Genomic DNA, 24,864 nt, shown 5'->3' on the forward strand with positions numbered 1-24,864 from the left:
CCCGCCCACCCTGGCCTTGGACTTGGGTTCTTCACTACATGTTAGTTCATTGCCTGAGCAGACCGGTTTGCTCAGTTTTACAATAGGACCCGGGCTCAAAGGCTGGCTGGCATACAAAGGCTCTACTTCTTTACTGAGTGCTGCAAAGAAACTGAAGGAGGGTATTGTTTGAACACTGCAAGCCCCTGCATTACATCAGCTAGAAGTGCATTAAAAAAAATGAGTGCATGCACAGTGAGCATGAAATCACACACGCTGCACATATGTCACAATAATAGATGCCAGCATGTATCCATGCAAGTTGCAAATATACAATATCTGTTTTCTGTCTTTCCCTGCTTAGCTTCCTCACACTTGGAGCCATGCAACAAACAATGACTGAATGAGGCCCTGCTAAAGTGGGTCGCCAACCCTATTTATGTGATGTGTGCCCTCACTTCCTTTCAAGAGTGCACATTTTTTCACAATGATTGAAAGGTTAAAGAGTGGGGTTTTACAGCTTTTCCTCTAGAGACTTTGGTCCACATTTTAAATTGTGTTGCGCCTTATCTCATAAGGAAAAACCAGAGATATGTTTGTTTGGACTCCAGAGGAACTTTTTTTCCCCCATAGCCCCCCCTTTGAGCTTTCAGTTTAAGCTCTGTGTGTGAGTGAGCGTGTGTGCCTGTGGGTGGGTGTGTGTGCAACACAACAATGATATCTTGTACTGCTATGCATGTACATTTTGGCCTGTCTGTGTTTTGGCTTAATAACACGACATGCAATTCAAAAGGAGCTTGTCTATCTTTGTGACTGCACACACAGTACCACTGTGAGCGCCCACATTTAAGACACTGCATCCATTCTGTGCTTGTTCACTGAGCGGCAGTAATAAGCGGGAAAAGAGAACAGATAAAATCCTTTAAACAAAAAGTAATCCTATTTTTGCTGATTGAATATGATAGAGATAATCAGTTACCTGTTGAATTGGCAGTAATTCAGTTTTTCCCTTCATGTATCTAATGTAGGCAAATATGTGGTTTTGTGGTAACGCTAAAGGGAGCGACTAAAATCAGCCATCTGCACTTCATAGTGTATTTTATCGCTGCTCAGCCTGAGGCAATGTTCACTGATACAACTCCTTTTTTCAAGTTGACAGGCTTAACAATAGCAGGCATGCAGGACTTATGTTAGACACACAACCCTTGCCTTTCCCCCCCACCTCTCTGATGCACTAGGTCTTCTTTTCTTTTCCCTTTTTTCCCTTTCTTTTCTCCCCAAACGACTACAGGAAATGTCAGTGAGGAGGGATATCAAAAATCCTCCCCTTTGAGAAATATCTTTTCATTAGATGAAAAGGAAGAAGAAGGAAGCTTTGGAGCCTCAGCCAAGAGGATCAAGGTGCAAAGACGCAATGAGCCATATAATTAAAGAGCAGCGCACATAAAAACCCGAATCCTTTTCTCGGGTTTAAAGAAATACCTTTTCCTCCTTCCAGTGTTTTGGTAAAACTGCAAAGTGCAGTTTTGAAAGACAGCATTCAGTGACAGTCGATAAACTGTCCTATCATCCCATCCATTGAAATTCTTCTCCTTAAGTTAAGTCTGTGAAGGAGGAATTCTGCATCCATGGCGACCGGACTATAGTTTGCATAGAAATGAGAAGTATTAATGAAAGAGGTGGTGACAAGAACACACACACACACACACACACACACACACACACACACACACACACACACACACACACACACACACACACACACACACACACACGCTTTTCTCTCTGTTTCTGGTTTGCCAGAAAGCACAAACATTCCCACGTGACGGTGGAGTTTGCTCCCTCCCTCACTGAATGCGCTCAGTAGCGCGCTGGTGCACCTTCACGCGCACACGTCCTCGGAGTCGCTCGGGACTTGCAAAGTCTAGTTTGACTCAACTTTCCACCTTAAAGACTTTGTTCAAAGGAACTCAAACTCAGATGAATACGGTGTTTTTTTTTATTATATATTTTTTCAGTTTCCGCAAAGGAAGGAGGGAGTGACCGTACTGTTGCCCTTCTTCTTCTTCTTCCACTTCAAATGGGACTTACATGCGCGCGTGTAACTTTGCCTCACTTTTCTCTTCACTGACTGTCGGACCCGCTTCGCCCGAAACATGCCGGAGCGAATAAGCGTTTCGGACTTTGTGATCCTGACAAACGAGGATTTGTCTTCTCCGGGGACTTCAACGTTTCAGTCTAAAATGAGCGACTGTCGGAGCACAGTTTCAGCCGTGGAGGAGGTGAGAGTTGTGGAAGGGGGAGGTGTGTGCAGAAGACATACACCTTTGTTGTTTACCTGACGTTTTACCCCTACCTGTAGCTTGTGTTTTTTTTTTTTTTAATTTATTTATTTTTAAACTCAAGCTTTAATTTTCTTTTTGTAACACAGTTTGCACGTGAGCACAGGTTTCAGCAGTAAACTTGCGGTGTTTCACGGACCGGTAATTTATTTCCAAAAGGTATAGAACCTACAAATGCAAAGTGCTGTGGCTTTGTGTCGGAAAAAGCGGGACTGTCAGTGTATTCATTTTGGAATTTCATGGTTCCCAGTTTAGAACATGGGAATAGGTTATGTTTTCTGAAATGTGCAAATTGATGGGTGCTGCACTTGTACAGGACAGGCTTAGAGTGCGTATATGATCTGTTCAGTATAAACCCCAGTGTCTGATTCAGCAAATAAGTGAAGGTTACATGAGGTTACAGTGTTTATGTCGTCGGTCTAGTGGGAGTCAGAGTGGTGGGACACTAACAGAACACACACGACACAGAAACATGCCTGAGTCACACAGAGTGATGGATTGTGTTTGTAAGGGTAAGCATGCACACATGCCCATAGCTGCAAGCAAGTCTGTCTGCATGCCCCTCTTCATAACTAGTACTTTGAAGACTTGTTTAAGGCTTCTCTGTGTGCACATTGGTGTTTTGTTTGAAATCTCTTCTCTCAAAGCTCCTCGCGCAAACGAGGAAGCAGAGGGAGCCCACTATGAACTTGGCCATAAAACAAATATTCCAAATGTGCATGTCAATACTTCCTTGTCTGTATTCTTTGTGACTAAACTTTGTGGATCAGGGTTCTGCTGCGGTCCATATGGATTTGTGTTTTTGGTTAGAGTCACATCAGTCTGAGTCACTGCTCCTAGCCTGGATATCTTGATGCCCACCTCTAATAAGAGGAAACCTCACCATAGCCTGAGAGAGATGAAGGATCTTCTTTAGGAGTTCCTTGGCTTGAAAGTGAGACTAAGTGGAGACTTTAGAATAAAGAAGAGCATTTTAAACAGCTGTGTGATGCATTTAACTTGGGCTCATGTCCTTATTTATCAGCATGACACGCTGGAAAATACATGGCTGGAATTGCTGTTTAGGGAGGGTCACGCTGGAATTCTACACATGTGAACACAACCAGATGTAAGGGCAGTTATTTCTTTTCATAGATGCTCAGATTATAGTTATCATGTTCAGTCAGCTCATCCAGGACTAGGTTGATTAGTGGCAGGAGTAAACCACAAGAAGAAAAGCAGAAGTAAACAGTTTCACTTTCTTTAGCAATAGGCAACAGTAGGTCATGTCATTCCCAGACATGCTTTTAAGAATCAATCTAATCTTGATCAATTAGTTGATGTGTTGAAATGTTAACACTTTGTAACAGATCATATATCAGTCAAGTCATCCAATGTTAAAGTCTACTCACACACCCGTACAGTGGGAATACACAGCCATAGATAATGAAGCAAAGTAACTGTAAGTGACACTATCAACATGAGTACACATGCATTGTTAGTCTATTTCAGCTGAATGGTGGGTTGTCTCTAAAGTTTTTGCGCGCTCTTTCTCACATTTAGTTCATCAAAAGCAACCTGTTTCACTGACCTGCCTCAGCTTGTTTCCACTGTTTATTGCCATCTGCCAACCAACTCACCAGAGGAAACTCCAGCAACTCCCATCTCCAGTCTCCTCTAAATCACTTTCCCACTTCTTGACTATGGCGTCACATAACGGAACACACCCGCACCGCCTTTTAATTAATGAACTAACATTTAGGGAGTGGACCCGACCGGGAAGGCCTGTGGTTTGTAAACAACACCGTCCGATGAGGCAGAGTGTCTGTTAAGTCTAGATTGCTGGCTCATTAAAGCTATTTCTGGTGACGTGTAGGTGGAGTGTCGTAAGTGTAGTTCATTTAAACCAGGGCCCGCGAGAGGAGCATAAACAATATGTAGCTTCAAATAGTTTGGGCTTTGAAGAGTTATTGTTCAAATACAATGAAGGCATTTTAATGTCTGTTTCATGTCTTTGTTATGCAATGTTTTTTTTTTTTAGTCTCACAGTGAAAACCTGTTGTTTCAACGCAGACAGTGACAGGTGAAATGCATATTGTGACATCATTTGGGACTGTACACGACAGTGAAACGCAGACTATCATATGCTGGGTGAAGGCTTACTCATCTGTTTTGGCTTTGTCACACATCGTGAGAAAATTAAACCAACACAGTTTCTCAATGTATTTTCTGAAAAGTGTACCAATACACTTGCTGGCACTTTATTAGATACACCTTTCTAGCATTAGATTGAATCCCATTCAGAAGTGTCTTAATTCATTGTGGCATCGATTCTACAAGTTACTGGAAACATTCCTCAGAGATTTTGTCTATATTACCACCACAACATCATAGTTGTTTTTACAGATTTGTTGGCTGCATGTCCACGGTGTTAATCTCTGTTTTACCACACCTTGAAGTTGCTCTGTGGGATTAAGATCTGGTGACTGTGGAGGCCCTTTAAGCGTCACAATCAAAAAAGCAGTTTGATATGATTTGAGTATTGTGAGGTGGCACGCTATCCTGCTGGAAGCAGGCATCAGAAGATGGATACACTGTGGTGATAAAGGAATGGACATGGTCAGCATTGCTGAGCATTGTTTAAATGCCAAAGGATACTTTGGCATTTAAACAATGCTCAGTTGGTAGTAAGGGGGAGAATATAGGTCAAAAAAATATCTACCACACCGTTACACTGCCAAAGACTTGAAGTGTTGATACAAGACAGGATGGATCCATGCTTGCATGTTCAGACCCCACTATTCACATTTCATAGCCAAAATCAAGACTCATCAGACCAGGAAATTTTTTTTCCAGTCTTGTGTTGTCCGGTTTTGATGAAACCGTGCGAAATTGTAACCTCAGTTTGCTGTTCTTAGCTGACAGGAGTGGCACCCGGTGTGGTCTTCTGCTGTTGTAGCCCATCTGTTTCAAGATTCAACATGCTGGGCATTCTTGGATGCTCTTCTGCTTACTTGGCTAAACTTGGTTATTTGAATTAAATTTGCCTTCCTATCTCATTGAAGCAGTCAGTCTGACATCAACGAGGCATTTTCACCCAGAGAACAGCTGCTCATTGGATGTTGGTTGGTGATGATTGTCGTATGGGTGGGAAAATCACAGTAGATCAACAGTTTTGAATTATCCAGACCAGGCACCAGCAATTAAGCAAAGTTCACATGAACTTAAGTCAGTTTTCTTCCCCATTCTGGTGCTCAGTTTGAACTTAAGCAGGTCATGTTAATGATGTCTACATCCCTAAATGGACTAGGTTGCTGCCATGTAATTTTCGGTTTTAGATATGTGTATAGACAAGGAGACGAACTGGCGTAGCAAACAAACTGATGTAACGGAGAATTCAGTAAGCATACTTTTTGCTGTAAATGTTGAGTTACTGCAAGTGCAAACATCCTTATCTCTTCCTGATTTCTCTTTCTTTGCAGTCTCTGGAGACAGACCACATAGCCCTACAGAGGATGAAGAAAACAATCAAAGCTATACACACTTCTGGAATCTGTAAGTGCCAGTGTGTCACATGCAATTCTCATTCACTCAGTAGATTATGAGTTAAAGAAAACAATTCTACCTGCACTTATTACTTAGAAAAGTCCCCTTAGTTCTCTTTTTTTTGTACATGAAAAAGGTGATACCGGAGAAAATGCAACAGAAGCACAATAAATTAGCTTACACAAGCTGTAGTTGCACATAAGTTTGTATTTAAAGTGCTAAAGTGCAAAAGGGAGCAACAGAAATGGGAAGAAAGTAGGGTAATTTAAAAACAAAATCCCCAGATAATGATTTCCATCTATACAGAAAGTAAAATAGCCCATCTCTCGCTAGCCAGCTGTCAAGTAAAGGTCAACCTCTATTTTGACTGTACGATCTGCTTTGTGCATAGGGGAGTCTTCAGTTCAATTCAGTTTTATTTATGCAGCGCCACGACAACAGCCACAACAACATTTCCTTACGTTGTAAGGTAAAAACCCTACAATATTAGAAAGAAACCCCAACAAACACGTGATCCCTTAAGGGTGAGCACCTGGCGACAGTGGGAAGGAAAAACTCCCCTTTAACAGGAAGAAAACTTCCAATAGAGCAAGGCTCAGTGAGGGGCAGGTATCTACCACAAGCAGCTGGGGGGCGAAGGGGAAAAAGAAAAGAGCAGTGACACACTATGAGAGAAAGAACCAGAGTTTAATAATTACTAATGACCCTTAACATAATTTCTGCTATGGATGACATCATCCGACTTGTGTTTAAGCGTGAGGCCCCCTATTCTGGCACCCAGGGATGATGTTTATTTAAACAACACACTCTATTGTTATGGACTGTGTATGCGTTGGATTCTGTGTTTAAAGTAAATGGCTTTGGTGGTTTCGGCAACTACAAGGCGCCCTCTTCATTGACCTCAGTATCCACAAGGTCACCAAGTGAGTGCTTTCTGAGTTTGTGTGTGTGTGTTGTGTAGATTTATGTCACTGTAGCTTGCCGCAGAGCTGTCAGATGTGGGCATGAATAACACATTAATGCTCACCTCAAAAATGTGTTGGAGAAACAGAGAAAATGCTTAACATGTCCCGAGTTTGTTTTTCTAAAGTTGCTTGCAAGCCTTGCTTCCCATTTTAAGGCATCGGCTTGTACTTTTTAGTAAAATGAGTCAGCAGGCTAGCTGCACAGAGTTAGGCAACCAGATGTATTCAGCTGTGCTATAGCATCTATAAAGAAATATTTTATTATTGTTTGCTTTGTCTAGTTTTTGTCTCTCTAAGTGGAATCATTACGGTTAGTTCCAGTAATCCGAGGCTGGGAGGCCCTTCCCTTTCACTCATTATGCTATTGAACCTATTTAACAGGCTTGATGTTAGTTGTGGACCAACAGTGTGACTCACAATGATAAAAAGCCTGACTCCCACCCCTCCCCCGTGCTGGTTTGATGCTCTGTTACTGTGTCACGTATTTGCAAATTAAGAGATTCTTTTATTTCTTTCTCTATTCCCATAAGTACTCAGCACTTGTTTATGCCAAGATGCTGTGGCCTGTGAGTCTGTGTGTGTTCTAGTAGAGCAGTGAAAAAGCAGAGTTGCCCCGGTGGTATCTGGCAGTTAAAGGTCAGCTGTAACGTCATCCTTTGAGCTATGCAGCGACTCAGCTGTTTGTTATTTAATAGTTGCACGTATGTTTATTGTAATAATTTTTCTTTTCAGCGGCCATGCAGCCACAACCTCTGCAGTTTTCATGCAAACCCCTAGATCTCATCTCCTCCATCCCGCAGTTTGTCTGCATTCCTTCCTTAATTCACAATTTTTCTGTCAGACAAAATGTTCCATTTCTGCTTTTCAGCCAGTGTTAGCCTGTCTCCCATCTGCAGTCAGTTTACCATTTTATATTTGTCTTGAAGTGGAAGTGGAGCAGAAACTTGCTGTGCTTCCTCCCCATGTCTACTTCTGTCTGTTTAGTCAGCTCTGGGTGCCTCTACAGATGTCAGGTCCACGTTATAAGGAGCCCATATTTGTTGATTTACATCCAAGATTTCCTAGCTTGCATTATAATGTGTGTTTGTTCATCCTCTTTCCAAAAAACCTGTAGAATGAAACCTTGTTTTATACTACGTAAGCAAAAGTCGTGCCCAGATTCTTCTCCATCAGCACTTGTTCATAAATATTCAACAGACCGAGAGCTTACAAAAGTTAAGAAAGGGACCTATAAGCCTCTTGGACAAACATGAATTTCTATATGTTCTACTCCTCCTCCTCCACTGGGTGTAAACCAGTGCTAATTTGTCCCACATGCTCGCCTTGTTAAACTATTCCCAAGACAACAAGTCAGTCTGCCTTTGTCAGATTTTCTGTGCCTGTAAATTACTCTGAGTCACTCCTTACGGTCTGTATCAATACTTACTATGTGTGTTGTTTTTCAGCACATGTGGACAGCAAGGAGCAGTATATTGAGCTGCTGGAGAACTTGGGAAATAGCCACCTGACTCAGGACAACAATGAAGTCTCCACAGGGTTCCTCAACTTGGCTGTGTTCACCAGAGAGGTCACATCCCTCTTCAAAAATCTGGTGGGTTAAAAAGGACAAAAGATGGGAATACAAGGGAAAGGAGACATTTGCTTAAATTCTGCTGCTCTTACTAGAGTTGAAATCATTTACACTAGTTGCATAGAACTAGGACTAAGGAAGACATGGCTCTAATATACACAAATATTTATATAATCAGAGAATTTTCAAAGGAAATGTGCCAAATTTCCTTTGTTGTTCCCCATAAGCACATATGTGTGCTCACATACTTACATGCTGCATGAACGAAGGTGGTTTTTAACAGCTGAATACTTGGGCTTTTTGTTTGAGGCAGTCCAGAACCCTCCCTCTGATAGTTTCTTTGGTGATGATAATTCATCCCAGACCTCTACGTGTGAGTCAGCACACACACACACACACACACACACACACACACACACACACACACACACACACACACACACACACACTTAACATGTGTTTGTCAGGGCCTCACAGGGGCGACTACAGCTTACAGATGTTAAAGGAAGTGGGCCCAAAGGAGGGTGATTTAAGGAGTCGTACTGCAAAAAACTGCCTGAGCATGTCCCTTAATGCCTCGTTTGAGTGTTAGTGTACGTGCCCCACTGTCTCAGTGTGGGTATAAACATGAATCCATTGATCCATGTCATCTGTCCATTTGTTGACATTGGAAGCCGGAATTTCCCTGTGTAAGAACTCTATGTGTTATCTATCGGTTACCCCAGTGTTTGGCTGCCAACCAAAACAAACTTGCCACTCTTCAGGCTGCTGTGTCAATATATCAAGGTTAGCTCTACAGTCGGCTCAAGGATGTGGTTGGACATTAGTTATGTTAAGAGCAGGGTTCGGCTTGGTTGTAATTCACCAGAAGCCATAAAAATAAAATCTAGATGATAATTATCTGGGGATGTGTATCGGTGAGTCATGATGAATGTATGTTGCCATGCATGCCAAAATACTCATGTGATGTACTTAGATGGAGGAACTGGTTGTATTACAGTAAAAGCGACTTGTTGGGGTTATACAGGTTGTTTTGTGATTCATTCTTCCCAAATCCACAATGGCGTTAATCTAAACCTCATCCAAATCTCAAATGAATCTCACTTTACTTTATACAAACACTTCATCCAGAGTCATTGCATCATCCTCCAACTTGGATTCGAGCATTGTAGTGGTGCAGTGTTTTGTTTTTGATGACTCGTTAGTTCAGAATAACAATATCACCGTGCTTGTGAGTTATCAATTTCTCATTCCCAGAAATGCTCGTACAGACAGTCAGAGTGCGTAAAACTCAATGTGGGTGCATCTGTTTCTGCTTATACTACAGCAGCTAAAGGTCATCTGTGGCATTTTACGAAATATTTTTCCATTCTTCACTGATTTTTTTTTTTTTTTTTTTGTTCTCTTACATGCTTCAGGTACAAAACCTTAACAACATCATGGCGTTTCCTCTGGAAAATGTGCTGAAGTCTGAGCTTCGAGACAGCAGATTGGTGAGTCTGGATTTTATTACTTACGGTATAAATGAAATTCTCATTTAAATACTGCAACCTAAACTGGTTCACATGTGATAAAGTTTTATCGTTATTGTTTACCTAGCAACAGATATGTGGATTGTAATCCCTTTTTTGAAAAAAGAAATGCAGATTTTTGTCAAATATGTGAGGATAGCTCAATATTATAAAATAGAAAAAGATGTTTAGATGTTACAGTTCACACAGAAATCTTCAGATGAGCCAACCGAAAGCCTCGTGATGACTTTATATAGTCAAGATGCAGTGCTTTGTATGTGAGGAGGTTCTGTTTGTGTATGGGATATCACTGTCTGGAAGAATGATTCAACTATTGCAGTGTAAACTTTATTTTAGGGCAGATTTCCTCTGGCAGAAGTTGTATTCACTTAAATGTTGACCCCACTAAAGTATTCTTTAATATAAGATTATTTATCCAAATGAAATAGTAAGAGTTTGCTACGTTCCAGCACAGAACTTACCCGTCTTGCCAAGTATTTAACCTTTTGATTTGCCATGCTAACACACTAGTGAATAATAACTAGCCAGTGCTTCTGCAATCTCCCATCTCTGCCCTGTCTTTTAAACAGCTGACTCTGCAACTGAATATTGCTTCATTATAACTGTGAAAGAAGGCACAATGCCCCTGAAATCCTGTTCATCCAGATAGCAGACTAGCCGACTAATTGCATCACAGTGTGTTACCTGTCTCGCTCCACCCGCTTGAGCAATAACCAGGAAGAGCTGTAAAGTACAGTTATTACTGTGTGTAATGCAATGGGGATATATTATTAATCGTTTTCTCTCCTCTCCCCTCAAACAGGAGCTCAAGAAACACATGGAGAAGAGCTGGAAGGATTATGATGTAAAAATGTAATTATCCATACTCTGTCCATACTGTTACTTCACATTCATCTGTAAGAGTCAGACTGCAGTAGAGTTCTTCATCATTGGCTCATTGTTTTCCTGAGAGTAAACAACCTTTTAAAAGCTGCACTGTAGATATGATGTAGTAATGCCATAGCCTCATGTGACATTTTGATTTGTGCGATGATAACGGCGCCGTGAAATGAAAATGTTTGTATGTCAGAGGCTGTAATTGTATCTGGCTTGCAAGCCGGTAATCTTGGAGTGCAGCCTCATGCCTTTTTAATAGGATGGCTAATCCACGTATAGCCCTCTGTGTCCTTGTCCTCTGCATTGCAGCAACTTCAGCAAAAGTAACGTTTGTTTCACATTAATTAACTCCAGCTCTATTGCCTCTTCATATGCAGTTTTAGTTGCCATTGTCTGATGTTAGCAGATAAACACGATATATACACTCATTTCCAGCAAGTGTTTTTCTAGTGAATTTGCAAAATAATGCAGACACGAGGGTTCACAAAGTGTAAATGCTCATAAATTCATAGCCACTTGCACAGGCCTCACATTGATGCATGACAGAAATATAGATGAAGATGGTGACGAATGTGTTTGTTTCAAAAGCTTCATGTATTATATTTCCTTCTCATGTGGGGTTTAGGAATTTGTGTGGCAGCACAAGTTAATAAGATAATGATTCATATCCCAAGGTCATTTCCAGTTACTTTAAAAAGAAATCAAGCCCAAGCATTTGCACTTTACAGCCGTTATTTGATTTCAATCCAGCTCTGGTTCAAAGTGTTTTATAATGCTGTAAGGAGATTACATTTCATCCAACTTCCTCGCTCGACATGAGAAAGGGAAGCATGATGGTGGAGTTAAAGCTGCACATGTTCATACAGATGGAGCTGATCAGATTTAGCTTTTGTGACAAACATCGTGTGTGCAAGTAAAGACGGAAAACCTTCTTTATGTCTTCTTTTCATTCTTTCTTCCATTCCCTTCCCCCCTCCAGAGTGAAGCTAGAGAAGGAGAGGAGGGAAAAGAACAGGCAGCTGGGACTGATCAGGACAGAGGGATCAGATGGAGCAGAGGACATGGAGAGAGAGAGACGGATCTTCCAGCTGCAAATGTGTGAGGTGGGGAATTGGTGCCAGTCAAAATACCATACTCCAGACTCCGTTGGCATATCTGAGCTGGGCTTCATTTACTTTACCAGGGTGGTCTGCTTATGTGGATTACATATTCTATTCATGGTGGACACTGGTGGTCACTCCTTTTTGTGTCTCTTCAATCCAATTCCTTTGATGGAAAAATATATTTCATTAGACTTAAACATGAGCATAGTTATTGAGTCTCAAAACTGAATTTCAGAATAGGTGGTGTCCTATAGATTAGCATACAAAGAAAATTCAGAAGCAGGTAATTGTGCATCATCATGCATAATCAATCACCAGATTGGGGGAAATGGGTGAAAAATGCACTTGTGGTGTAGTCCTAACTGAGTTTGGTGGTGCACATGCAGCTGGAGAAAAGCCTGAGGAAAAGAAATAGTCTTATCTTGACTGAGACCAGCTGTGGAGACAAAGAGGAGAGGCAGGGGAAGATGAAATTTTCACTTGTTGCAGCTTACCCTAAACCCTCTGTCTATTAATCTTTCTTTCCACCTACATATATGTAAACTCAGTAAATCACACAAAATGTCACATGAATGAGCAACACAGAGCTGTTTCAGGTAGACTGTGATGGACGAATCCAGATGAAGGTTTTATGGGGCAAAGACTCGAGTACAATGTAGTCATTCAATCCACACAGAGCTAAAACCCCATCGCTCAAAGTCTCTCTCTCTCTTTTTTTACATTTCATCATTACATACTGTGAATTTGTGTGTTTTTGTTTATCAATAAAGACTCTTTACATTCGAGCTGTACAGTTAAAATATGCAGTAAACACATTAAAGGTGTGCACTCAAGGGTGGAATTTAAGCTACTGAAAAACGGTAGCGTCATGCTTCGCTGCATGTTTTTACAGACCCATCGGTCCTTTCTATGGAGAGTGGTTTCAGAGGTGTTTTTAACTGTCTGTTTTTATTCTTTTAGTACCTTTTGAAGATCCAGGAGCTGAAGGTGCGTCAGGGTCCTGATCTTCTCCAGAGCCTCATCAAATATTTCCAGGCTCAGCTGAGGTCAGTATCTCAGCTGGCATCTACTTTCACAGATATGTTGAGTTTTAAGGGATTCTGCACAGCAGTCGGTCTTTTTGCAAAGCCTGTTGCGGTTCTTGTTAACCATTTACACTTTTTATTCCTACCTAGGCTTTTTTTTTTTTTTTTAATGTGGGAGTGAAACTGTTGTTACAGTTACAGCATGTGGTGTTTTAGTTGGTGTGAAATCAGATGTTTAAACTAAAGTAGCTTGTCTCAGCATTTGTTCTTTTTCTGATCTCAGTTTCTTTCAGGATGGGCTGAAGGCTGCAGAGAATCTCTCTCCCTTTATCGAGAAGCTTGCTTCATCTATTCACACGGTACACATGAAAGCTGCTCTTGTGTTTTTCACTCCTCCTGGATTATATGCATGTTTTTTCTTACCCAGTGTTGCTGTAATTTTAAAAGAATATTTGATTGCACTAAGAAGTCAAAATATGCACATACCCCACATATTGATGCTATCATTCTAACAGACTACTTTTCTTCATTCATTTATGTTTGGGAGGAAAATACTGTGCACATATAGAATTTTACAGTAAAACCCTGTGTTATGTTTCAGCATTTACTTTTTCAATGTTGGTCTTTCGCAACAGCCAACCCCCTCTTCACTGAATCCACAAGCAGCGACTGTTTAAAGGAGTCTCTTCCCAGAAATGCTTGCCCTGGTTTCCAATAGATGGAAATGAAAGTATCATTCATTTTCATACTTTCCTTAGTACACATCTATTTCTCCAACCGCTTTAACTGGGTTTCTGCCTGCGCACTATTTGCCGTGCTCCATTTTTCTGGTTGGAGCTGCTGGAAACAGACTGTTAACTGTGATACTGGAAACGTTAGAGGTTTTTCTGGTTCTTCATGGGCAGAACACAGAGCCGTTCAGACATGCCAGACCTCAGTCTCGGGAAGGAAATTCAGATAGAATCTGTGTCATGGTTCTCCAGGAAAACAAAATACTTAAACTTCCCAGTTAAACTGGCCTGTGTTGCTTGTGAGTGTGGTCATTCTGCTTCTTAATTCAAAATGAAAAACCTCAGAAGACTACACACCCAAATACTGAACTCTGTTCTAGATCATTTAGATCGTTACACAAAGCTGTGTGTTGTCTTTCCACACCCAGAACAAATGAAAAAAGAAAAACATGTATGTGATCAAGTGAACATATTCTCTTCTTCCAACTTTTTTTTTCTTTTTTTAGTAAAAATATTTTCATGGTGTGTTTTGTAGGTTCGCCTAGACCAAGATGAAGAGGTAAAACAACTCACACAGTTGAGGGATTCTCTTAGATCACTTCTACAAGTGGAGGGCAAAGAGGTATGTTTATTTATGTTAGTCTTTATTTATGTCTGGTAAGTTAGCTTACTGTAGACCTTTTAATTTGTCTGTGTAAAACCAATATCAGCGCTATAAAAAGCCCAGGTGCACTGGCTTTAAGTTTCCTGCTGATTACAACAGTAGTGTTTTGCCACCGTTGTTATTGTATTGCTTTGAATTTTTATAATCTGGACAACTGGTTTGAAGCTTTAAAGTTAAATCCTTAAATCACTGTTTATATTCCAGGAGTACCTCAACAGGAAAAACTCTGGCAATGGGTATAGCATTCACCAACCGCAGGGAAACAAGAAGTACGGAACGGAGAAATCCGGTTTCCTGCTTAAGAAGAGTGACGGGTGTGTAAAGGCATTAGCTGGTGTCATGTATGAAGTTGGAACACAAGCATTTTGCAGGAATCGCAAGTACATACAGAATAAGAAGAATGGGGTAAACGGTGCTCACTAACATTGTAAAAGACAGAAATGATCTCAGCTGGGTGAAAATTAAGTAAGTATGGCACAGAGAAAGAAAGGCTAATGCAAACTTCATCTGCCCCAGCTGGTCTTCATTATTGTGAGATGAACATTCAAGCAGGGGCCCCTCCTGTGGAACTTATTGGCAGACTGGCTAGCTAGCTGATCCAACATTTGCGTCATGCGCATGCACGAACAGACACACACACACAGTCCTAGATTAGTGTGTGATAAAGAGAGGGGATGTGGTTCAGTAGGGCAAATAGGAGGCTTTGGGGGAGTAAACTTTTCTCAGGCCACTGACAAAAAATAGAACATGTGCTTTAGCAGTTTTACCTGATTCAATCAAGATGACGAAAACTGTACTGTGAATAGGAATAATCTGGGCCAGCAGCGTGTATCTAATGGTATCTGTTAACACGGCTTTCACTTAATGCACTGCACACATCATACAGAGAGTTAATAAATATATTCATGTATTTGATTGTTTTTTTTTAATAATAATTGGCCTTTTTCTTCTTCATTTGTGTTTCATCTCAAAGGATAAGGAAGGTTTGGCAGAAGAGAAAGTGTGGAGTCAAATTCGGCTGCCTGACTATTTCCCACAGTACGGTGAGGACTCATGATTGATACTGTGCTTTTAGACAATAAATGCCACATGAGGTAAACTGTCAGCAGTGAATACAGCAAATATGTGAGCAAATACATACTGATACAAATGTGTTTGTCTTCAGATCAATCGACCCCCAGCCAAGCTGAACCTGCTGACCTGCCAGGTGCGACCGAACCCCGAGGACAGGAGGACCTTTGACCTTGTCACTCGTAGGTTTATTTTTAACTTTTGACCTTCAAGCTTTCCCCTCAACATATGATCATTACAGACTGTAAACAGTCATCTGCAGCACAGATGACTTGGAAACTTGCCTCTTTGGTCCTCACATTTGAAATCAGGATCTGAGACATTTAATTTTGGTGTAAATGGCAGACATTCCCAGTGATTAATATGAAGTGCTGCGCGGTAAAACAGAGGTGGTTGTGTGCTTCACGCTTGTTTTATGCCATGTCTAGTTGCGCAAGCTTTATATTGACTGTTGTCTTTCAAGCCTCTCTGCTCCAATTTCTACTGTGTAATTTAGTTTTCAAGATAATATTTAACTTTTGTTTTTTCCCTCTCGATAGATAACCGGACATATCATTTCCAGGCAGAAGACGAGCAGGAATGTTTGATGTAAGCTTTGAAAGTCCTGTAGGCTGCATGCTGGCATTTTTGTCTGTTTTCTCATTATAAAGCAAGTTGTTGCATGCCATACCCTTTTTATGTCAGTGGAGTTATGTATAAGAAAGAATCTTTACAATGTACACATGAACTGCCAGGACTCCAGTCAGAGACAATAAATCGTTCCTGTAAGGAAAGGGTTAAACATGTTTTCATGAAACAAGAAACGCTATAATTTGACGGCTCATGCAGTAAAGAACAAGCTGAGCTGACAATTTACAAAAAGTAAGACAAACTAAATGATGCAGAAAGACTGTTTGAGTCTGACAGAAACCTAGTCTCTTCTGGGTGGGAATTTTCTTGGTAGCCACAGGCAGCAAGCAGGGGAACTTTGTGTGTTCTGATGTGGTTTTGGATGGGATTGCAAGTGGGGTTCTTCGTCCGCTGTCCTTCCCTTCTGTGTGGGCCTCCAGGCAGTTTCTTTGATGTGATGAGCTATGTAAGTTTAGGGGTGCAATAACAAATGGTTTAAATGGAAAAGTACCCGAGCTTCAGAAATGATAGATGTGAGAATCACTAACTCATATTTCTATATTACTCATAATTCAACAACAAAAAACATGCATAAAAAATAGTTTAGCATTTTTTGATGTTTTAGTGAAAGAGTCTTCTCGTTTCCCATGGTGTCGCTGACTCTCTGTGGTTTAAACTTCAAAATGAATTGTTACAATATATGAAATTTAATAACAATGTTCTAAATGTATATCGTTTGCACTTTAGTTGGGTGTCCGTGCTGCAGAACAGTAAGGAGGAGGCCCTGAACACAGCGCTGGGTGGGGATCAGCTTCACCTGCAGGACAGTGGGCTTCAGGAACTTTCCAAAGCCATTATTGCTGAGCTTCGACACATGCCTGGCAATGAGGCCTGCGCAGACTGTGGAGCTCCAGGTTGGCCAGTCATTCTTATATATGGTTACAGAAGTACAAGCATGCAATTATATTTGTTTTATGAGCATAATGAATAATCACCAGCTGTGTCTCGCAGATCCAACATGGCTGTCGACCAATCTGGGCATCCTGACGTGTATTGAGTGCTCCGGCATCCACAGAGAGCTAGGGGTCCACTACTCCAGGATCCAGTCCCTCACTCTGGACCTACTGAGCACCTCCGAACTACTGGTACTAAATAGACACATGGGAACAGACAGACATTATGCAACAATGTGCTATTCTTTGAAATGTCTTCATGTCACATATTTGTGGATGTATTGTGTGTCACTCCAGCTGGCCGTCAGTATTGGCAACACTCGATTCAATGACATCATGGAGGCAGGGCTTCCAAATGACTCTGTCAAACCATTTCCACAAAGTGACATGTGAGTCTGATTTATAATTTAAGTGATCATGAAAATGAGTTATAAATACACACTTCCTTTGACATTAAGAATGGCTTCAACAATGCCAGCTTATTAGTTTATATTATTGAATTGCATTTGCTTAACAACCAGGAATGCCAGGAAGGAATACATTGTGGCAAAGTACGCTGAGCGTCGCTACGTCCTACGCAGAGAAGAAGCAAATCCTAGCCTGCTTTATGAAGCCGTGAGGAGCCGTGACCTCGCTTTGCTTCTGCAGCTCTATGCTGAGAGAGCAGATCTGGCCAAACCACTCACACTCCCCGAAGGACAGGTAAAGATAACTTAAAGCCACAAGTGGATTACCACACATTCATTTCCTCCAGAAAGCTGCCCTGTTAGGGTGGGGAAAGCTTGTAATAAACCTTTATTACGCAGTGAAAGATTTAAACTTTTGACATTCCTGCAAATGATGTGCGTTTAGTTTGAATGACAGCTACATCCTGACCGGGTCGTCCATCCAGTTTGTTTACAGGTTTAAAGGGAGAGGTTTTAAAATGCTGCTTTGTTGTTTTTACTTTAGAAAAGTTGACAGAAATAAAGACAGAAATCCACCTAATGTTTACAAAAATATATCTATATGACACAGTGCTCATATAATGCAAGTAAACAGTTGCAGTATTTGAAATATATTTATGGGTGGGTCATGAGAGGCCCGCCCATCTCTTTTGACCTTTAATTTAGTCTTTACCCTCCTCTGTTGTCTCTCTCCAACGCCTCGCCTTCAAGTCTTTAATCATATTCTGCCCTCCTGTTATGGACTTCCTAGTCAGCGCATGTGCGCGCGTGCATGTGTGTGTGCTTGTTTGTGTTGGTTGGCTTTCATTTATTATTTCAGCTCTTAGTTCAGAGCTCATGTCTCTGGAGAACAAATAAGCCAGGCTCATTGAATTATGCAGGCTCTTCTGTCTTTCTTCTGCCCCTCCTGTTTGCCCTTCATATAAACAGATAAGGCCTGAAGCTTTTAGCAGTTTTTAACACAACAACATGAAACAGTTGTTGCATGGTCAACCTCTGACTTAAGCTTTAGTGTTATCATATTTGTAAGACTGATTTTTAACATAATGTGCAGCCACTTCAGATGATTGAAGTAGCTATGCAAAAAAATATGAAAACAATATGTAGTACAGATGGAAGATCTCTTTAAATGTCACCAATTTGACTTTATCTTTGCTTTCCACTAAGGGACTCAAGGAGACAGCGCTCCATCTTGCTGTGCGTCTGGAGGAAAAAAGCTCTCTGGCACTTGTGGATTTCCTTTGTCAGAACAGGTCAGACATTGATATGTAGCATGTTTTACTTACTTTGCATGGACAGTTTGGTTTTTGCTTTAGTACAGTTTTATGCCAGCTATCAAATCTATACACTCATCTTACAGTAACTGTCTGGAGAAGAGAACCGCAGAGGGGAACACGGCCCTTCACTACAGCGTCTTGTATCATAAGCCTGAATCTCTTAAGTTACTCCTCAAAGCGAAGGCAGCGCTTCAAACGGGTACATTTTACTCTGTTAATTGTATTTCTCTTTTGCATAGTGTCACAAGTAGAAAGCCGCTATTTTTTCTTTCTCCTGTAGTGAACTCGGCAGGAGAGACGGCCTTGGATACTGCCAGGAGATTGCAGCATAAACAGTGTGTCGAGCTGGTGAGATCTCACTTCCCCTTTAGCTTTTAAAGTTTTTAATTCATAATACTCAGAACACACACTGGCAGGAAGTAAGTTCAGCTGAGGAATCAAGTTGCAACATTATAATACCTACCAGAAATCCAACTCCAGAAGCAAAATGACCCAATTTCCACAGCTGGAAACACTACCTTGAAATAACTCCCTGTGCAGCAGAGCTCAGCTAGGGAACCCTATCCTCATTGGATTCCAGTGTGTATCATTCATAAACTGGTTTTATTTTCTTACCGGCCATCTGCCCTGCTGAATCAGACCTGCCTTGAGTAACATCCTGTTTGATTGTGAGAAATCTTAGAAAAGAATCCTTTGTGGAACAATAAAAAAAAAAAAAAAAAAAGTTAGACGAGTAAACTACAAAATTCTTGCGTTGCATAATCGGCTGTACAACTTTTAGCTTGCAATGACACACGACTGTTTATGTGGAAGGATGTAGACAGACTCTTTGGACTTTTGGTTTCACTTTGGTGAAAAATGTTGACCCAAGAGTCAAACTTCCCCTTCATGCCTTTTTTCCTGCTAGCTGTATTTTTTGTCTTTAACATAACAGCTAACAAAAGATTGCAACGTTTACTATTATTAGTAGTAAAAACAAACAAACAAAACTACATTACAGCAAAACGTTAACAAGCAAAATAAAGAGAAGACGACAATCAAGTCAGCATAGGAGTGAAATAAATTAGGTTTGATATGACAAAGTTAACCGATCAAATAAAGTCGTGTGTACTAATGTAGATAGTTAAATATTCTTTTTGTGCTCTTTTGTGTTTTTTAGTTGGAGCTGGCGCAGAGTGGGACGTTTAACTCTCAGATACACGTAGAGTTCATGTGGGAGACGCAGTCTCAGGAATTCTATGACAGTGAAGATGACCTGGATGAGAGGGTAAATGCCACACACACTAACCACAGTCATTACTGACTTTACCTTTAAGTCAAAGCTTGGCCTTTTTCCTTTCATTTTACATTATCCATTTTGGAAAGTTTATAAATAAAATTAAATGAAGAAAGATGAGGCGGCGCTATAGAAATTAATGTTTTGTCTATTATCTTCTAACTCCAGGTGAGCCCATTACCCAAAAGCCGGTCTCCTCTGTCATCAAATGGAGGTGGTGGACACTGGAGTGTCAGTTCTTCCGCTGCTAGTACAAGTAGCAGACCTTGTCAGGCTTACGAAAATATAGAATTTCTATATAAAAATCCACCAGTCAATAGCGCCCCCTCTGGAGCTTCAATGCCTCCGCCACTGCCAGCTAAATCCATCCAAAGAGGTAAACTACGTTATACAGATTCTCTAGATTAAAAATAAATGAATGAGTTATTTAAGCCAATGCTAGTTTTATCAATTTACATTGTTGCTCTTGTTCTTCTTTTTTTGCCCTCCACAGGCCGCTCAGACCCACAGATCTCAGCCACATCGCATGAAGGAAACCAAATTCCACGACGCTGCTCGAACCCGTCCTATCACTCATCCAGTCCCCAGATGCAGGCACGACAGAGTCCTCCTTCAGGAAATACAGAAAACCAAGGCCAAGGTGGGAGACCCCCTAGGTCTCCAAATGGACAAGCAAGCCTGCTCAGGGCGCATAGGCAGACATGGGATGGTCATCTTGGTTTGAGTTCTGGATCTCAAAGTGGTGCCACATCAGGTTTTTCTCAGAATCACATAGGGCCTGTCAGGTGAGGAAGAAGAATGTGAATCTAGCTCCTGTTGTTTTAATACTACACAGTTTAGTATAATTTGATCTTGTTATTTCTGGGTTATTTTTCCAGTTCGGAGAAGACCACGTCATACCGCCGCACGAGCAGTGGAGGAGGCAGCCAGGGAAAGTGTAGCGTTTTGTCTTCGGCCTGTGTGGGCAGCCAGGAGGATCTGTACTCCACCCCAGGAGGGAATAGTAAAGCCCTTACCCCAGCTACTGCTCCAGTCCCCGCCCCTTCGTCCTCACCTGATTTGACCTGTATCCCACGACCTCGCAGGAATGCTATGGTACAAATGACAAAGACACCTTTTTGTATTATTTTTAAATAAGTTCAAGTTCTCTATGTCACACGCTTCCATTTCAGGAGTTTTTCACTGGGGAAAAAACGCTTAAGAGATTTCACAGTCAGTGTATGAATTTGCTGGTGGCACACTGAGAAGCATAGCTTACAGAAGCATATGTCTTTTCCAGGTTTCTAACAGCAGGCCACATCAGAAGCGCGTCAAGGCTTTGGTGGACTGCCGAGCTGTCAGTTCTGAGCAGCTCGCCTTTTTCAAAGATGAAATTATTGTGGTCACAGCCACTAATGACCCCCACTGGTGGGTAAGTGTAACTACAGATTCATTACAACCTATTTCCCACTCAGTAGCAGCTTTCTGCATGAAGGCCCAGCCATCAGTCTAAGATAACCTTGTTTATTCACCCACTACATACTTTTTCTGTCAGTAGTTTACTCAGGAGTCAATCCAACAGTTATTACTATTTGGCATTTTTGTGGATTTGAATATTTATAAACTCAGAGTAAAGTACAGTAAAATTAATTACCAAAGTTATAAAAGTTAAAATAAATTGACTGGAAATAGTACATAGAGGGATTTGATTGACAGACATATATTTTTCCTAACAGACTGGTCACATAGAGGGGGATCCATCCAGGAGTGGGGCCTTTCCTGTAAACTATGTACACAAACTAACAGACTGAAGAGGGAACACAGTATTCTTCAAAATCAACCATTTGATCCTTGGAAGTTGATCATCACAAGTTGGAATTTATCCAGGAGTGGACTGTATTATTTTTCTTGGATACAACTGGAACTGACAACATTCCCACATAACGATTTCTTGGCAAAGGGATATGTGAACATTGCGACTTTAGGATTTTAAACATTTAGTCATCCCTAGAAGGCAATAACAAGAACTGAAAGCTTTCATGCCACCCTTTCTAAAACCCTAAACAGCTATTAAAAGGAACGTGTTGTGCATTTATTGTCCAATGTTCATTTGACCATTAATTATATATTTGTATAGCAAATGCTGAAGTTGCTTATGCTGATCTAGGACTTGTACATAGAGGCAATATTTACTTGTAGGGCAGAAACCCTGTAAGGCACTTTAAACTCTGAAGGAATCTTCAGAAAAGCTGGCACAGCTGTAAGTGTGTACATAGCCAGCTACTGAATCGGGATGTAGCTTCCCCCCCTTTTCCTTTGTTCTTAATGGAAACCGTTGAACTGTTTGGAATCGCAGTATACTGTGACTTGGATATAAGGTTCAAACCTGCTCAGTGTCTCAGTGCCGCCTTCCCGGGAACCTGCCAGCCAGTCTGCCTCCTGCAGGCGTCTGGACACCCCAAGGAGAGATCAGAAACTTTAGCCCAGCCGTGTTGACTCTCTGCATAGCTCTCTGGTGGCATGGAGAGCAGAGGATCCGGTTTCTTTTGGCTGTAGGCACTATTCTCTGGAGAACATGAAATAACGATGGTGTTAAGAAAAAAAAAAAAAAAGACTTCTGTATTACCAGAAAATGGCACTTTAAGAGGGCTTGTTAAGAATAGCATCCTACTGCAGTAATTTGTTCAGTGAACACTTCTTTTCATACACACACAGTGGCCTTCAGGATCCTTTAGGAAAGAAAGGATAGGAAAGCAGAGAATGGGAGAGCTTTCACTGCCAGACGTAAATCTTCAAATCTAACACATTTCACAGAATTTAACCCACAACTTCTTGTACATACGTGTCTGAAATGTCTATATATGTGCACTCATCCAGAGTATATAACACCATTTTTACATTTTATGTATCATAAATGATTATATCATTACAGATAATCTTACTTCATGTCACGAATTTGATGTCCTCTCATTTGACATATTTTGTCTTCTGGTGTTTTGTTAGTTGTTAAATGACTGTGGATGGGAGCGGATGGACACAGATGCATAATGTATTCATAAAAGCATTCTTTCTCATTAAACTAAAAACTTGTCACAGTTTCTTCTGGCAAATAAATCATGGGAGAAGCAGGTTATCAAAGATGACAACAGTTTACTGCAGCTGTAAGTAGGAACTAGCAGATTAGCTAATTTCATTGCGTGTATTTGACACATACTCATTAAACTTCTTTAACTCCTGTGATGTCTTTTATACTTTTACATAAGGTCAGATATTTTGGTACCAGGGATGTCATCTACTAATCATAAGGTTGGTGGTTCGATCCCTGGCTGATTGAGTTATTGTGCCAAACTGTTACTGGGCGAGATTCTGAAGCCCGATTCGCTCTGGATGTGTTAATCGGTGTGCAAGTGATATAAGACATGAGTTGCATAAAGTACTTTGAGTGCTTAAGTGAAGTAGGGAAGTGCTATATACAAACCAGTCCATTTATTTCAGCACATTATTAAAAGTTGGTGGAATGGTAACTCGAGACAGCAATCAGGGAGATTAAAATGCACTTTACTGTCTTGTGTCCAGCTGCCTGTGGCTGCGACACAGTATAATCTAGGCTCAACACTGCCAGATTATGAAATGTGTGACTTATAATACTTAAGAATACACTAATCCCTAATAGTCCATATTCTGAAAACCTGAACTCATTTAAGATCTTTAGAGTCTAATATAAGACCTGCAAAAAATTACTTTGTTCTAATCAACAGGTTAAAACCTCTTTTTTAAAAAAAAAGAATAAATTGAATTTTAATTTTGACATTTGCTTTTCCACCTTTTTCTTTTTCCGATATTACCCCCCATTTTATTCTTAAATGACTTCCTACAGCTAAATCTCTTCAGCCGTCTCTCTTGGCTGTATTCTCTACAGTTCTGTGTTATTCCAGCTTCACTTACTCTCCATCCAGATGTTGCTTATCCCCAACCCTCTGTCCCAGAGCCAGGATGACCAAATTCCAACCTGTCACTTACATAACACTTAACTAACAGCCAGGATAATAACTCACTCTACCACATACTAGTCTGTTCTGCTGGCTGAGCAGCCCTTGTGTAAACCCATATCCGTTGTCCTGTTTGGCTGTACTAGTACACCCAGAGTATATAAATGTCAGCTGTAAAATATTATTTTCTGAAAACCTTTAAATAACAAACATCCGTTCGCTAATAGGCTTATCTATTTTATCATTACATACACGAATACAAGAATGCACAAATATAATTTAATGTAATACACTGAAATATTATAGGCATCTATAAAATGTGGAGTAAAATTAATGATTCCAAAGCAATTTTTTGTAAATATAATAGGTTTGAATATAAATTTGCAAACTCTTAAAATTAATAAAATGTAATGGAGATTATACTAACTTCCTAATACTCAAGATAGTGAAATCTGTGTAAAACCCATACACATGCTTCTTATTAACTGAGAAGCAGTAAAATCACTGGCTTAAAGTGATATAAGACATACTTGTTTGCAATAATGAGCACTTAGAAGTGGGATATATTTGAGTAATTATGCAATTTCCCTGAACAGAGGGTTATCAAGCTTCCACTTAACTGCATAATGAGCTAAGAAAGGACTCTAATGGACAAGCAAATGGCTAAATGGCACACTCACTGGTAAGACATGCTAAATGTATTTGCTGGATGATGCTTTCACAGTTTGTTCCTTTCTGGCCTGCAGCAGTCAAAAAAGCAGTTTTCTGCTGACCTGGGCCTACACTGCTGTGAGCTACTGCAAGCTGCTGCTGCAAGGTGACCCTAATAGTTCTTAAACCTCCCACGCAACGAGAACACAGATTAAATTTAGAGATTCCATCTGAAATTTGAGCACTTTATATTAGCAGGTTCTGGGGAAGGAGGAAAAAAAGCAGCCCATTTCTGCAGCAT

At 40.7% G+C, this 24,864-nt stretch overlaps 1 protein-coding gene across 1 annotated transcript; it reads left to right on the plus strand.

Annotated features, from left to right (window-relative positions):
• The first annotated feature begins 1,837 nt into the window (after positions 1-1,837).
• asap3 (ArfGAP with SH3 domain, ankyrin repeat and PH domain 3) lies at positions 1,838-23,160 on the plus strand. The gene is made up of 26 exons (XM_004540426.4): positions 1,838-2,261; positions 5,783-5,855; positions 8,257-8,402; positions 9,800-9,874; positions 10,716-10,765; positions 11,769-11,892; positions 12,853-12,938; positions 13,201-13,276; positions 14,184-14,270; positions 14,517-14,626; positions 15,286-15,355; positions 15,478-15,565; positions 15,923-15,971; positions 16,740-16,906; positions 17,004-17,137; positions 17,243-17,334; positions 17,467-17,647; positions 18,559-18,644; positions 18,752-18,867; positions 18,949-19,016; positions 19,828-19,935; positions 20,113-20,320; positions 20,438-20,729; positions 20,823-21,039; positions 21,224-21,355; positions 21,660-23,160. Exons 1-26 carry the CDS (start codon positions 2,136-2,138, stop codon positions 21,732-21,734), a joined length of 3,036 nt encoding a protein of 1,011 aa, XP_004540483.3. The 5' UTR covers positions 1,838-2,135; the 3' UTR covers positions 21,735-23,160.
• The last annotated feature ends 1,704 nt before the right edge of the window (positions 23,161-24,864 follow it).

This window comes from Maylandia zebra, linkage group LG19 (assembly GCF_041146795.1).
Source record: "Maylandia zebra isolate NMK-2024a linkage group LG19, Mzebra_GT3a, whole genome shotgun sequence".
Taxonomy (NCBI): Eukaryota; Metazoa; Chordata; class Actinopteri; order Cichliformes; family Cichlidae; genus Maylandia; species Maylandia zebra.